General features: G+C 37.8%; 1 protein-coding gene across 1 annotated transcript in view; it reads left to right on the plus strand.

Moving 5' to 3' along the window:
- CCDC83 (coiled-coil domain containing 83) overlaps positions 1–15,297 on the plus strand; it is a 59,528-nt gene that overhangs the window by 32,137 nt on the left and 12,094 nt on the right. Inside the window, exons 5-8 of the mRNA XM_020993824.2 lie at positions 1,366–1,533; positions 3,386–3,477; positions 6,147–6,215; positions 13,783–13,904. Coding sequence (XP_020849483.1) covers positions 1,366–1,533; positions 3,386–3,477; positions 6,147–6,215; positions 13,783–13,904 — 451 coding nt within the window. The remainder of the gene's footprint in view (positions 1–1,365; positions 1,534–3,385; positions 3,478–6,146; positions 6,216–13,782; positions 13,905–15,297) is intronic.

Genomic DNA, 15,297 nt, shown 5'->3' on the forward strand with positions numbered 1-15,297 from the left:
AAATAATATTTGTAAAGTACTTAGCACAGTACCTGGCACATAGTCAGGTCTATAGAAATGTTAGCTATTATGATTATCAATGTCTCACTACCATTTGGTGGTCAGGACCATGTGTAGTGTGCCTCTGATGGCATTTCCTCATGCAGTTTTCTACCTGGAGCCTGTTATCGAATGTCTGCTCATGCTCCAGTGCCCCTCGTGCTCGTCCTCACAATTCTCCTGAAAGCAGGCCCTTAGCCTCTCCATGTTGGGAGATACTGTTAAAGGCTCTCTGTTCACATTCTAGACCCTTGGGATCCTGGCTTTGGGGTTTATATGTTGCTTTTCACATAACAGTCCCAGGTGGTAGATTAAATACGCCCGTTTTATGGATGAGGAAGCTAAAGCTCAGGGAGAGGAAGGGACATTACAATTACAAAAGAAAGGACAGATTTGGAATTTAGACCAAAAGTCTTTTCCCTCCAAATTCAGAGGTCTTTCCAACGTATAAGACTATTCCCGCCTCTGGGAAGTACTAATTTGTATGATTAGAAATGAAAAAAAAAAAGAAAAGATAGGTTTTCATGATGAGCATACCTTATCATTTCACAAGAAGGCAGCCTAAATATTCAGATTTTGCGATTAATTCATCAGAGACATTTCAATAAAAAGAGCTGCTGGAGCCTTGGTAGTGACCTAAGTAAAAACTAATTCTTCCTCACAAGCATGATAAGACTGGATAGTAAAAATGTACCAATAAACACTACATGTAACATCACAGTGTCTAAAATAGGGCCGTGATATTCTTATCAGGCAAACAAAGGTGATGCTAGAACTTTGGATTATCAGACATTCCATGTAAGCTCTCAGGGTGGCCAAGAACCCACATACCTTCTCTGTAGAAAGCAGTCTTCTTGAAATATTTGAAATAGAAATGACAGATGAAGAAATTTTTCATTAAAGAATGGTTTAAAACAGAAGTGTCATAAAGTTGTTTTATATAACAGCATTTTCCTACTATTATTCTTTACCCTGAGTAGCTAGGTGGCACAGTGGATAGAGTGCTGGGCCTGGAGTCAGGAAGACTTATCTTCCCGAGTTCAAATCTGGCCTCAGACAGTTAACCCTGAGGAACCCTGGGCAAGTCTCTCAGTGCTGTTTGCCTCGGTTTCCTCATCTGTAAAATGAGCTAGAGAAAGAAATGGCAAACCACTTCAGTATCTCTGCCAAGAAAACCCCAGATGGGCTCACGAAGAGTTAGACATGACTGAAAACTGACTGAATAACAACAATTCTTTACCCTTCTACAATCAGACTGCAACATACTAGTAACAAGATGGTAGAAATAATTGAGTGTGACATTGCATCTTCATTTTCTTTCAACAGATATGCGCTTGAAGATAAATAATGCTGAGAAAATATTCCTTGAGAAACTTGGAGAGAGGGAATATTGGGAGGAGTACAAGAATGTAGGGAGTGAACAACATGCTAAGCTAATCAACTCCTTAGAAAATGACATCAGTTCAGTTAAAGAGAATACAAGGAAAATGTCAGGTCAGTTCCTCCAGACTAATCCAAGTACATATGATGAATTCTCAGAAGGAAGACAACGCTGGAGTGGGTAAGGAGGAAAAAGGGTACACCTCAAATTATACACCATCATCATTAACACAAGGAGTTGGAGAAGGGAAGGGGGCTTTCTAAACCCCAGAATGGAGTTCCAGAGATCATGGAAGGGAACTGCGAGCAGAATAAGCAGTAGACTTTGGTAACAGGAAAAGGTTAGCTAGATGAAGCATCTTGGAAACCAGTGGGCATCCAGACAACTGGCTTCGAAGTGCAGTGGTCCTAGAGTTTCCACCTCAGCTTTCCCTGCCCCCAACCAGAAATGTTCCAAATAAATTAGAAATAGAGTTAGGTAGGGCAGATGTTCTACTTGGTTAGGTTTGTTAAAATTTTCAGATAATTTTTTAGCAGTGGTGACCTTCTGGTCATGGATTCAATAACATTGAATTGGTTCTTTAACTATTATTCATTTGCTGGAAACCTGTGAAACTTAAGAGCTAAGAAAGCATCTTTTCCCATTTTATTTTTAAATTAATAAGCATTTTCTCTTCCTCCAAATTCTCCTCTCCACAAAAAAGAAGAAAAACAAAGCTCTTCTCATAAATTTGCAGTTATGAAACAAATTCCCACATTGGCCATGTCAGAAATGCAAGGCATTCTGCATATTTAACCCATCATCACTGTCAAGAAGCAGGTAGAATTCTTCATCATTGGTCCTCTGGAATCATGGTTGATCATTGCGTTGATCAGAGTTCTTAAGTCTTTTAAAGTCGTCCATCAAAATTGTCCATTTTTACAGTGTTGTTATAGTATAAACCTTTGTCCTAGTTCTGCTCCCTTCACGCTATATCATTTTATAAAAATCTTTCCAGATTTCTCTGAAACTGTCCTTTTCATCATTTTTTTTTTGCAGCACAATAACATTACCTTACATTCATATGCCTCAGTTTGTTAAAACTGTTCTCCAGTTAATGGGCACTCAGTTTCTAGTTCTTAGCCTCTGCAAAAAAAAAAGAGCTGTGATAAATATTTATGTATACATAGGACCTTTTCCTCTTCTTTCACATTTTGGGGTACATATAGGCCCACTGATGGCATTGCTGGGTTAAAGGGTATGCACACTTTAGTAATATTTTACGTTCCAAACCCCTTTCCAGAATGGTGTACCAATTCACAGCTCCAATAGCAGCACACTGATGTGCTTGTTTTCCCACAACCCTTCGAACATTCTTCATTTTCCATTTTTGTAAACTTTGCCAATCTGATAAGTGTAAGCTAGAATATCAGAATTGCTTTAATTTTAATTTCTCCAATTTATTGGTTATTTATATTTGTTCATTTTATATTATTATATATTGGTTATTTATAGCATGTTTCCATATGACCATAGAAAGTGTAAATTTTTTCCCAAGGATGCATCTTATGCAAGAGTCAAGCAGACAACCAGCATGTGATGTGATTTGAGGGGCAGACAGTCGCAAAATATTTTTGCTACCCAGGTGCCATAGTGTACGAAATTTTACTATTAGAGATTTATTCCTTTGTGATTTCTTTCTGACATCATTTGAAAATATTAATACTACTGAGAAAACTAACATATCAAACAGATTCACAATACATTTATATCTATTAGATCATGCTTCTTTGTAACAGTGGGAACCCTTTTGTGAAAGCTCTGACTTACTTGGGGAAGGGGGTGATGGTGGAGGTGGGGAAGGATGCTGAACATAAAAGTGAGAGGAAGATACTCTCCGTGGAGAAAAGAGAAAAAGGAATTCAGTTTTATTACAACTTTGCCTGAAATTAGCCCTGCTCATAGTTTCTAATTTTCTTTTGAAAGAATATTATAAAGCTTCTCTGGAAGAAACTAGAAAGAGAATTAGCAGCAACACCTTGAAACAAATGGTTGAAAAGAAGGAATTGGCCACACAGGTATATTTCAGTTTTCTGGTTATTTTTCTTTTGTCTTGCTTCTATGTGTGTGTGTGTGTGTATATATATATTTTTTTTCAGATACACTGGAAGTAGTGCCAGTGGATTTATTTTCATTAAATTAATGCCATATATCTTGTTGTAACAAGGAAATATTTGAATGAATGGAATGTAAAAAAATTGTGAATTTTCTAAAATGTAATAGTAATCATAACCTTTCTTGTATTTAGCAATTATAGTTTACAAATATTTTAACAATGGATCCTGAAAACCTTGTGAGTTATATGGTTTACAGCTAGTCAGCTCTAAGCCCATTACTTTTCCCACTACCATGCATTATATGCTTATTTTAAAACAAACCTAGGAGAGAAAATCTTCAATTGCAAATAAAATAATCTTTTAAAAGAAGGTTTATCTTGGTGACACCGTGCTAAAGGGTCCGTTTATCTTTTTAACTCATTGACCCCACCTGAAGTTAATCCAAGATCATCTCCAAAATAAAGCCTAGGTATAGCTCATGTATATTTTGCCTACAAATGCATAGCAAAGTCCCCACTCCTGCATATGTACAAAATGTACAATACAGTTTGTGATGTGGGATTCTCTTTGTTTCAACTATCACCAAAAATTCATTAAATATATGAGACTCACAGGAATTGATGAGCAAATAAAGAAGCATAAAGCATTCAAATAGCCATTAGGCTCATCAGATTCCACTTCCATCTGATTTCATTAAATTCCAAAGTAATGATACTTTATGGTCTCACTGATTGAATACTCTCCCTACCCTGCCCCAGCCATTTACCTTGGATCTGAACTACATGAGCAACTCTCAGCAATATAATGGAAGGTTGAGTAGGCATAGATCTCTTCCCCCTACCCCGTGGCATAGACTTAGATTGTGGGATAGTCCTTTTCCTTATTCAAACTTTTCAGCACTGAGAAGTCCTGGGAGGCCAGTGCCTGATTCTCAGGCTCAGGAACTTTTGATATCTTCAGAGTTCTAGAATTTGTGCACTCTTGAAGTCAGGATTACCCATAAAGCAATACCTGAGCCTTCAAACATCCTCCACCTTCAGAATTGTTAGTCTCTGACCAGTGTCCAGGAAAAAAAAAAAAGCAGATGGCAACAGCCAGGAACTAGAGGTCCAGGAATTCCCCTCTCAGGCTGGACTAGGCAAACACAGGCTGTCACTAAGCCTTTCTACAAGCTTCTCTTTTTGCTTTTAGCTGGGGGGGAGGGGGGGCCAGGCCTTCAAGGGAAAAAGAGATGAACTCATTTCTTTTTTTTTAATAGAAATTTATTTATTTTTAGTTTTCAACATTCACTTCCGCAAGTTTTTGAGTTCCAAATTTCACTCCATCTCGCCCCTCCCCCCACCCCAAGATGGCATGCATTCTGAACATCCCTTCCCCTCGTCTGTCCTCTCTTCTATCTCTCCCCCCTTCTCTTATCCCTTTCCCCTTCTATTTTCCTGTAGGGCAGGATAGACTTCTGTACCCCATTTCCTGTATTTCTTATTTCCCAGTAGCATGTGAAGACATTTTTTTTAAACATATGTTTTTAAAACTTAAGGTTTCAAATTTTCTCTCTTCCTCCCTCCCCACCCATTCTCACTGAAAAGGCACGCAACTCAATATAGGTTGTACATGTGCAGTTATGCAAAACACTTCCACAGTAGACGTGTTGTGAAAAACTAACTCTATTTCCCTTAATCCTATCTCACCCTCCCATTTATTCTATTCTTTCTTTTGACCCTGTCCCTCCTCAGAACTATTTACTTCTGATTACCCCCTTTCCCAATCTGCCCTCCTCTCTATCTTCCCCCAGCTCTCTTGTCCCCTTCTCCCCCTATTTTCCTGTAGGGTAAGACAGATTTCCATACCCAACTGAATGTGTATGTGATTCCCTCCTTAAGCCAAATCCTATGAGAATAAGAGTCACTCATTCCCTCTCAAGGTGAACTCATTTCACAGTTCATTTTTATAGACCAGCACTTATATAGCATTTTTGGTTTTGCAAAGTGCTTTATAAATAGCTCATTTTATTCTCACAACAACCATGGGAGATATTGACTTGCCTAGGGTCTCACAGCTAGTAAGTGTCTGAGGCCAAATTTGAACCTGGGTCTTCCTGACTTCAGGTCCAACACTCTTTTCTTGCTTTTGGTCACATGTAAATGATAAAATAAGACAATTCTCATGTCTATATGCATGAAATGAATAGATTACAGTATGGTTAATCCATAACTTTTCACCACCATATTAATTGTTACAGATTACTGAATGATTTGCCAACAGCAACTCTCAGTCATGGAATTGATCACAAGAATAGCTATTCTGTCATCTAGTTCACCATTTCCTCTCTATAGATATATAGCCAAAATCATAGCATGAAATCAGGCAATTGAAACTTTCCATTTACATTGAAAAAATGATCTTGGCTACATCTCAGTATTGCAAATGTAAATGTAAAGGAATGACTAGAAATACTGATATAGATAGATAGATAGATAGATAGATAGATAGATAGATACACACATATATATCGTATGTGTGTGGAGAGAGATTAATGACTCAAATTATTTTATTCTTTTTTACTCTTTTGAATAATTTTATTCTTTTGAAATTTTATTCTTTAAAACAGAAATATCATTATTCTTTTTTAGAATGCTGTAAAAAACATTGATAAACGCAGTGGTAGAGAAATCTTGGAGAATGACTGGCTTAAAAAAGAAGTAAGTAGAATATTTAACATAAAATAATAGCTTCATTTTTATGTTCAAATGTGACTTCTTTTTTCAGATTTATGAAATTCCATTATTTAGGACAGACAAAGTTATGAAGAAAGCACAGAAGCATTGACTGGGACAAGATAATTATATTTTCCATTTAAGTCTTAACTTTGTTACCACACAAATCTTTTATAAAAATTTTATTGCTAACTGGGCCCTCCCTGCAGCAAGGCAATCCTCTTACTTCCTAATTGATTCTCTATGTCACCCACCACAGAAGCTATTCTAATCTTTCTCTTTCCTCCCCAAGCCACACACAGCTTCCACTTCCTCTACAATTTTGTGTCAACAAAGATAATTTGCAGAGGGTTTTGAAGAGGCAGGTATACAGGAAGGTGGCACAATTATCTTCACCAAGATAGTTGGTCACTCCTAGTAATTAAGCTGTGAGCTCCCTCTTCCCATCTTATCCTTATCTCATGCCCCTCTGACACTGCCCCTGACTATATCCTCTTTTCCTCTGGTCTCTGACGAAGATCTTTCTCCTTGCCAAGACCAGTTCCTCTACATGAACCCTTGATTCCATGCCCTCCTGTCTTCTCTATCAGATTACCTCAACTACTATCTCCAGTCTGTATCTACAAACCTACAAACACACCCAGATCTCATCTGTCCTTAAAAAATGCCCACTAGATCCTACCATCCCCACTGGTTATCATGCTATATCCTTTCTCCTTCCTCAGCCAAACTCTAAAAAAAGCCATTTGGTGCCTTCAAATCTTCTTTTCTTACCCTCTCCTAATTATAATAGCTAAATTTGTTAAAGTACCTTAAGGTTTGCAAAGTGCTTCACAAATATCTCATTTTATCCTTATGGAACTCTGAGAGATAGGTGTTATAACTGTCCCCATTTTACAAATGAGAAAATAAGTCAAGTCACCTTTCCAGAATCACACAGGTGGTTAGTTACTGAGGCAGCATTTGAATTCTGGTCTTCCTGACACCAGGTCCAGCACTCTATCAACTGTGCCACCTTCCTGTATACCTGCCTCTTCAAAACCCTCTGCAAACTGGCTTCCAGCCTCATCACTCAACTGAATCTACTCTCTCTAAAATTGCCAATGGTATCAAATAGCCTTTAGAAAAAAAATCCTCAACTAAGTGGTGCAATGGATAGGATTCTAGACCTGAAGTCAGAAAGAGCCAAATTCTAATTTGGCCTCAAACACTTACTAGCTGCATGACCCTAGGCAAGTCAATATCGCCTAGGGTTGCTGTGAGGATAACATGAGATATATATGAAGCCTTTTGCAAAACTTACATCGCTATATAAATGCCAGCTGCTATTATTATCATCGCTATTATTATCATTCTTCTTGACGGCCATGCAGCATCGGACACTGTTGACCACTTCCTTCTGAATGCTATTTCTCTGTTTTTTTGTGACTCTGCTGTCTTTTGATATTTCTCCTACTTGTCTAACCTTAGCTCGTCTGCTGAGCTGCCTGTCTGTCCTTCCTATCTTGCCATTTCTTTCTCAATATCCTTTGATCCAATAGCCTTGGATTTTCAGCCAAATTATGCCCACTATCTGTGGGTGTAACCCAAGACTCTTATCCTTATCCTCTTCTCTCTCTACACTTTCTTAGTGACCTCATCAGATCCTGTGCATTCAATTATCATTTCTACTCAGGTGACTCCCAAAGTGCGCTCTCTCTCTCTCTCTCTCTCTCTCTCTCTCTCTTTCTCTCTCTCTCTCCCACGCACACAGACACACAGACCCCCACACATGTATGTATTTTTATTTTTATATATACACACATACCTGTGTATGTATGAATGCATATGTATGAATATATCCCTAGTCTGTCTTTTGAACCCCAGTCCTGCATCACTGAGTACTGGACACGTTGAATGGGATATCCCATAAACATCTGACACCCAACTTATCCAAATCAGAACTCATTATCTTTTCTCCCAAATCTACCCCTTATTCCTCAGTCAAACTGAGACCTGTATAAGACCTTAGCTTGAAAAGGCCAAAGTCCCCCATTGCACCCTGGGCTATCTCCAGTCATCCTGATTCATATCTGGCCACTGGACCCAGATGGCTCCAGAGGAGAAAGTGAGGCTGGTGACTTTACACAGCCCTGCCTCACTTAAATCCAATTCCCTTGCATGTCATGGCATCGCCTCCCTGATGTCATTGTCCTCTTCAAGACCATTCAAGGAACTGCCATCCTTCCAGTCACCCAAGTTGATGATACCAGTATCATTTTTCACTCCACTCTCACCTCACATAGCCAGTCAGTTGCCAAATTGTGTTGTTGCTGTCTCCACAACATCTCTCACACATGTCTTCTTTCCACTCATACAAACACCACCCTAGTTCATATCCTTATCATGCCTCCCCTGGACTTTTGCAGTAGCTGCCTAATCAGTCTCTCTGTCTTGTCTTTACCCCCTCCAATCCATTCTCTATACAGCTTACAAAGCAATTTTCCTAATGTCTGACTGTGCCACTTTCCTGATCAATAAACTCCAATGGCTCCCTCTTATCACTGGGATCAAAAATAACCTCCTCTGTTTAGTATGTAAAGCTCTTCACCACCTGAGCCTTTCTTATCTTTTTAGTCTCCTCGAACATTCCTCCCTACCATGCATTCTATAGTTCAGGCACAAGTCTCCATTTCCCATCTCTACGCCTTTGCACTGGCCATCCATCATATTTGTAGCACTGTCTCTTCTCTGCAGGAAGCATTTCCTGTTCCTCCCAGTGTCTAGCACCTTCTCTGCTAAGGTTACATCTTACCAACTCTGAATATATCTTGTATACATACCTATTTATGCCTATATTGTATCCCCATATTAGAATATAACCAACTTGAAGCTTTTCAATTTTGCCTTTCCTTAATATCACCAGTGCCTGACATATAGTAAGTGTTTAATAAATCATGTTGCCTTATCAATATTATGTGTGTATACATATGTACATATACATACATTATATATAGTATACATATATATATACACGTATATATATGTATGTATATATATATACTGATATATGTACATTCTTAGCTCCCTGGATAGATTGTAAACTCCTTGAGGGAAGGAACTGTTTCTTACAGTGTCTAGCATAAAGTAGATGCTTACTAAATACTTCCTGATTGATTGAATTATCTCTCAGCATATAAGACCTTGAAATATCAACTCCTTAGTTCATTAATTTCTATCATATACTTATAGATTTTTTGTTGGATTTGATATATTTCTAGTTTGATCTGGGAAATGTTGTTCTTTAATGGTTTAATTAGTGGAAAAATATAAGTAATTCTTCCTATCTGAAAGTGACCAAGAACAGACTAACTGCTTATAAGACAGATATTTGTATGTGGGCAGAGATGTCTCTGTATTATTTTATGCTTGAATATTATACTAAACAGGGAGTATTTAAGATTTTAAGTTTAAAAAAATGATACCTAGATCTAGTAGTTAAAAAAGATGCAATGTTATCAGTCATTGACTTACAGGTATAGTCGCTAGTTAGTAAATTAATACTGCCTCCTCTTGGGAAATTGTGACATTGCAAGAGGCTGATCCTCCACTTTGGGTCATCTGTCTTTTGACAACACCTCCTCCAGATTTGTTCTTTTTTTCCTAAAGTTTCTCCAAGAAAGACAGGGGGTGGAGATCTCACATCTGAGACATTCTTGTGTGACCCTGGACAAGTCACATCACTTCTCCAAGCCTCAGGTTCCTCATCTACAAAACAGGGCTAATACCTGTAGTACATACTTAATAGGGCTATTTTAGAGCTTAAAGGAGATAACACATGAAAAGCTCTTTGCCAGCTTTAAAGCACTTTATGAATTTTGTTTTTTGCTATTGTTTTTATTATTACTTTTCTTCTACCTTCTAGTTTCCTATCTATTTTTTTTTAAATTTACTCATATTTTTCTACAATCATTACTTCTTATTGTCACCACCTACCACAATAACTTCTTAGGTATTTTCCCTTCTTGTAGTATCTCTTTTCCAGTCTTAAAAATTATGTCAGAATAATCTTATAAGCTCTTTGTATATAAGTGCCACATCTTATTTAAAGTATCCATGATCTTATCAATGTGGGAAATCCCTCCTCTAAGCAGATCACAACCCATCCATTCCTTCTCATCTATAGTTTTCCATAAATCCTTCATAAAAGAAATTATCCAATGTGCTAGAGGCCTTTCTCAAGGTTTTTTAATATTTTGTGGGACTTTGAATGCCTACTGACTATGCCTCCAGCTGATTACATGACCAACCAATCTCCTTTTCCTATCATAGATGGCCTTTGACAATTTATTGTACATTACTTTTTGCACACAAGGCATCACTGGAAATGTTTACATGCATCTTGTATTTTTCCATATCCTTTCGAATTAACCATAGTTTTGATTCTTTGGTGATGGTGTACAATGAGTGACAGTCATATAGTGTCACTAAGAAGATATGTGAATATTAGTGTTAAAGGATGACTTTCACAAGTTGTATCTTGGGATTATTGAAAATGCTCTTTAGTTTCCTACCTTCACTCCTCCTCCTATTCAATTCTGGGTCCAGCTCAGTATTTATCTGAAGAATCTGTATACATGTATATGCATGGATGTGAATATACATGCAACTACAATCTACAATAACGACCTATGTATGTATAATATATATGCAGGCTATTATAATATGTTTATGTGTCTGTGCATACATGCATGCATTTCTACTGAGAAGCACCAAAGTAGAATGGATAAAAAGCTAACCTCAGAGTGAGTTATCATCAGTTATTGTCAGTTATCAGACTCAGGACCGAGTTCAAGTCCTGCCTGTAACACATATTGTGTATGTAACACCTAGAAAAGTATTTAACTTCTCAGTGATCAACAACTCTTTAAAACTGTAATCTGCAGGAAAAGTGTCATTGGACCCTGGTAGAGGAAATGTCTTCATCAAGAGATGCCTATATTAGTTAAATCATGGGTCCGACATTACCCCATCCATATCTGTATTCATCCATCCAAAAAAATTTATGTGTACATGCATGCACATGTGGGTGTGTATATATATATACATACATATATATATACACACACACATATACAATCTATAGATATATACATATAAATGCATATATACATACACGTGTATATATGTATCTGTGTGTGTGTGTGTGTGTGTGTGTGTGTGTGTGTGTGTGTGTAGATAAAGATATGGACGTGACCCAGAACCTTTGCTCTAAGTTTACATGGACTCATGGACTAGGTCCAGCCTTTGGGCTTCTTGCTAACTCTCTCTTTTCTGACTCACGTCTCCAGCCACAGCTTCTCCTGGAAAGGTCCAAAATTGACTCTAGGTCTTTATGGAATAGGTCCTCAGCTTCTATGCAAACACTAAAACTAAAAACAAATAAACATCAGCTAGAGAACATGCTTTATTTAAAAAATAAGACAAAAACGGAAAGGACTCATTTCCAAGATTATAGTCAAAACAAATCTCCTTCCCTTTTTTGTGATTGCCACATTCTAATTATAGTTCTGTCCTGAGTTGACATACACCTTCCCATTCCAACTCTAGAAGGGAAAATAAGACAGGATTGCCATAGAGTCAAGCATCCACCTGTCTTTTTGGCTCCACCTCTTCAGAATACTTTATATTCTTCTAGCCTTATAGTACTTCCCTAGGTAGGACTTCTATCAAGGGAAAAGCACTTGGCATTAGTAATCTACCCTTCTCTCCAAGACTTTCATGGGTCACACAATGAACAATACACTGAAAACCAACGTCTGGATGTTCTCCTCTACTTGGTGGCTTTGTCCTTTGATCTGCTTCCTGCTTGCTCCAGAAGTTCCTTCATGGGGTGCTGCAGGTTTGGTTCAGGAACTTTTCTGCTGGATCTAGGAATTCCTCACTACTTCATTGCTACCTTTGTTCACTGCCCTCTCTGGTGCCACAGGGTTCTTTTGAGGATATAGTTCCCTGAAGGGACCGTGTGGCTGTGGGAGCTTTCCTCCGGGGAATGGAGTACATCTATCTCATCTCCTAGCTCTTTCTTGCCTCTCTCTCTGGTTAACCTCATACTCCTGAGAGCCTTTTAAGTCTCTCAGATATACAGCCCTACTGAGAGTGGAGCCCCATTCTCCCGCAAGGGGAAAGAACTTAGAATTTCTTGACTCTTGAAATGCATAATGAGTTACAGACAGATTAGAGCAGGCTAGATTCCCTTTGGGATGTTTAAAATCTCTTAATGACCTCAAAAGTCTTCCCAAAACAAAAACCTATCTTGCTAATGCCAATATTCTACCATTATTGCTATATCACTGCAAATCATGTAACATTGCAGTCTCTGAAGATTTAAAAATGGGCATCACCAAGATGGCAGTAGATACAGATGAGCTCAAAGAGGCTGCAGTATATTATAAACAAGGATTTGAAAAACTGAAGTAAAAAATGTCATCAAAGAAATGTGTGATTTAAATGAAGCATTTAATTTAAAAAAAGGCCTTATGCTGTTAAGGTGAGTATTATCAAAATACACCTGATAAAGATTGATTTAAATGAGTTTCCATTTCATCTTTGAATTTAACTGTTTATTAATCCAGCTTGAAAATATAGCTGTCCTTATTATCTTCAGGGGACAGGTGGCATAGATAATGCTTAAATCCTGGAGGCAGCATAGAGCAGGTAGAGTGCCTGAACTGTAGTCAGGAAGACCTGAGTTCAAATCCCTTCTCAGGCATTTTTTTAAAAAATCTATGGACAAGTCAGTTTCTCTCTATGCCTCAATTTCCTTCTCCGTAAAATGAAGAAGTTTGATTCAATGGCCTCTGTGATCCCTTTCAGCTCTAAATTTCTGATCTTATGGAATAATAATAAAAATCAACTTGAATTTAGTTTTGGAACACAAAGTAAGATATAGAAAATTTACTGAAACATAGATTACACACCTCCTTTCATGCCTGTTTTCAACCCCTCTTTTGGGGTTGCTTGGTCCCAACTTAGGAGCTTGATAAGGGAGGAAGAGTCCACCCTGAACCCAAATAGGCACCTGCAGAGCAGAGACTAAACACTAGTTCAATGATTTATGGGAAGGGGATTTTCCTAATTTTGTGGCAATGCACACGTTGTACAGATCATTTTGAAGAGCTCTATCGATTCCTCCTAAAGTAATCAAAAGTAAATGCAGAAATCAGTGAAAAGTGATTCATCTTTTAATTAATGCACCTTCTATTCCAACAGATGAATTTCTTTTAGAAACACTGACAGCCATTGTGTAATAGTGAGACAGTAATTTAGTAGAAAGAGCACATGATTTGGAGTCAGAAAACCTCTTACTATCTGTGTAACCTTAGGCAAATCACCTTCTCTAAGTGTGGTTTCCTTATCTGTAAACTGAAAATATTAATGCACTACCAACTTACTTCACAACTGTTGTGGGGACCATATAAGAGGTTATTTTGTAATCATAAAGTACTACATAAATAAAGGCTATTATTCAGATCTCTACTGATATTCTGACTTTCTCCTCCTTTTGGGGTAGGTTGAACTTCATAAGAAAGAAGTAGCCCAATTGGAAGTTGCTATTCACCATCTAGAAGAAGAAAATTTACTGCTTATATGTCAGCTGTTTGACTGCAGACTTGCAGACCTCAAAATAACCAGGTGAGAGTCATTAATACATTTAGAAATGGTGTTTTTGTTCATTTGATTGTGAAGATTAAGTTAGCCTCTTTGAATATTTAAGTCTCTCCGGAGTTCAACAGCCAAGGGATGATGATCAGGATGATGAAGATGATGATGATGATGATGAAGATGATGATGATAGTATAAAAACAATAATACTCTTTGCATGGCAGGAAGAAGACAATATTGATTTACCGTGAATAGAGTAAGAGCTTTGAGCCAATTTTCTATTTGTGGTAACTGATTGGAATTCTTTTGCCTCATCCCCCTTGAGAAGAAAAGCACTTATTAGCAAGACTGCTGGCCTCTGTTTATCCTGTGGTCCTGAAACAGAGCAAACTAAATAGCCCACATGTGTATCAGACGCATGACCTTGGCGTCAAATGCACTGTGTTCTAAAGTGAGCCAGACAGACAACTAGTACAGTGCACAATTTGGTGAAATATTATCAGGGTTAGTGTCAAAGTCAGTAGTTATTTTAGCTTTTATGAAAAGGTTAGTATTCAGCAAAATTGCTGCAAAGGTATTTTGTGGAAAGAATTAATTAAATCTCCATTCCATAGTGGTTTTAGGTGAATCCGACTAATATGGGTTTTAAAATTATTTGCTTTGTTTGAGGATTAGGACTATACTCAAATGAAACATTCCAGAATTTTTAAAAAAAAAGATTCTTTAAAAACTGTATCTGACTTAGAACATTCTGTTTATTTTGGTAACTAACAAAACAGTCTTTGTTATTCCAGCCTGGGAAAGGACTAGGATCACAGAGGAAAAGTTAGAATTCAGAATTATATTGGCAAATTGAACAATAAAAATAGCTTATTAGTGATGTGTTTAAGCAAGGTGGAGGGGAAAGCAAATTGAACAAATACCATGTGGATGTTTGTGAACATAAAATTATAGAAATTACAAGATTAGCAACTGACCAGGAATTCATAACAGGCAAAACACTCTATGCGAGCATTTCTGGCAGTATGTGGAAAGCCAGTAAGAACATAGGAATCTGGGCATAAAGACACGTAAGGGCAGTGGAAAGAGCTTTCAGCCTCAAGTCAGGAAGACCAGAGTTCAAATCCAGCCTCAGGCACTTACTATCTATGTGACCCTGGGCGAGTCACTTAACCTTGTTTGCCTAAGTTTCCTCATCTGTAAAATGAGCTGGAGAAGGAAATGGCAAACAATTTCAGCATCTCTGCCAAGAAAACCCCAAATGGCCATCACAAAGAGTCAGACACAACTGAAATGACTGAACAAGAGCAACAAGGGCCATTTGCAGGGTTTGTACTGGAGTACTTTGTCCTAACACAATGCAATATCCTTTAAGCTTCAGCTCAAGTGCCACTTTTCCATGCCTTCCTTCTTTGCCTCAGGT

Source organism: Phascolarctos cinereus, unplaced genomic scaffold (assembly GCF_003287225.1).
Source record: "Phascolarctos cinereus isolate Bilbo 61053 unplaced genomic scaffold, phaCin_HiC Scaffold_726;HRSCAF=1367, whole genome shotgun sequence".
NCBI lineage: Eukaryota > Metazoa > Chordata > Mammalia > Diprotodontia > Phascolarctidae > Phascolarctos > Phascolarctos cinereus.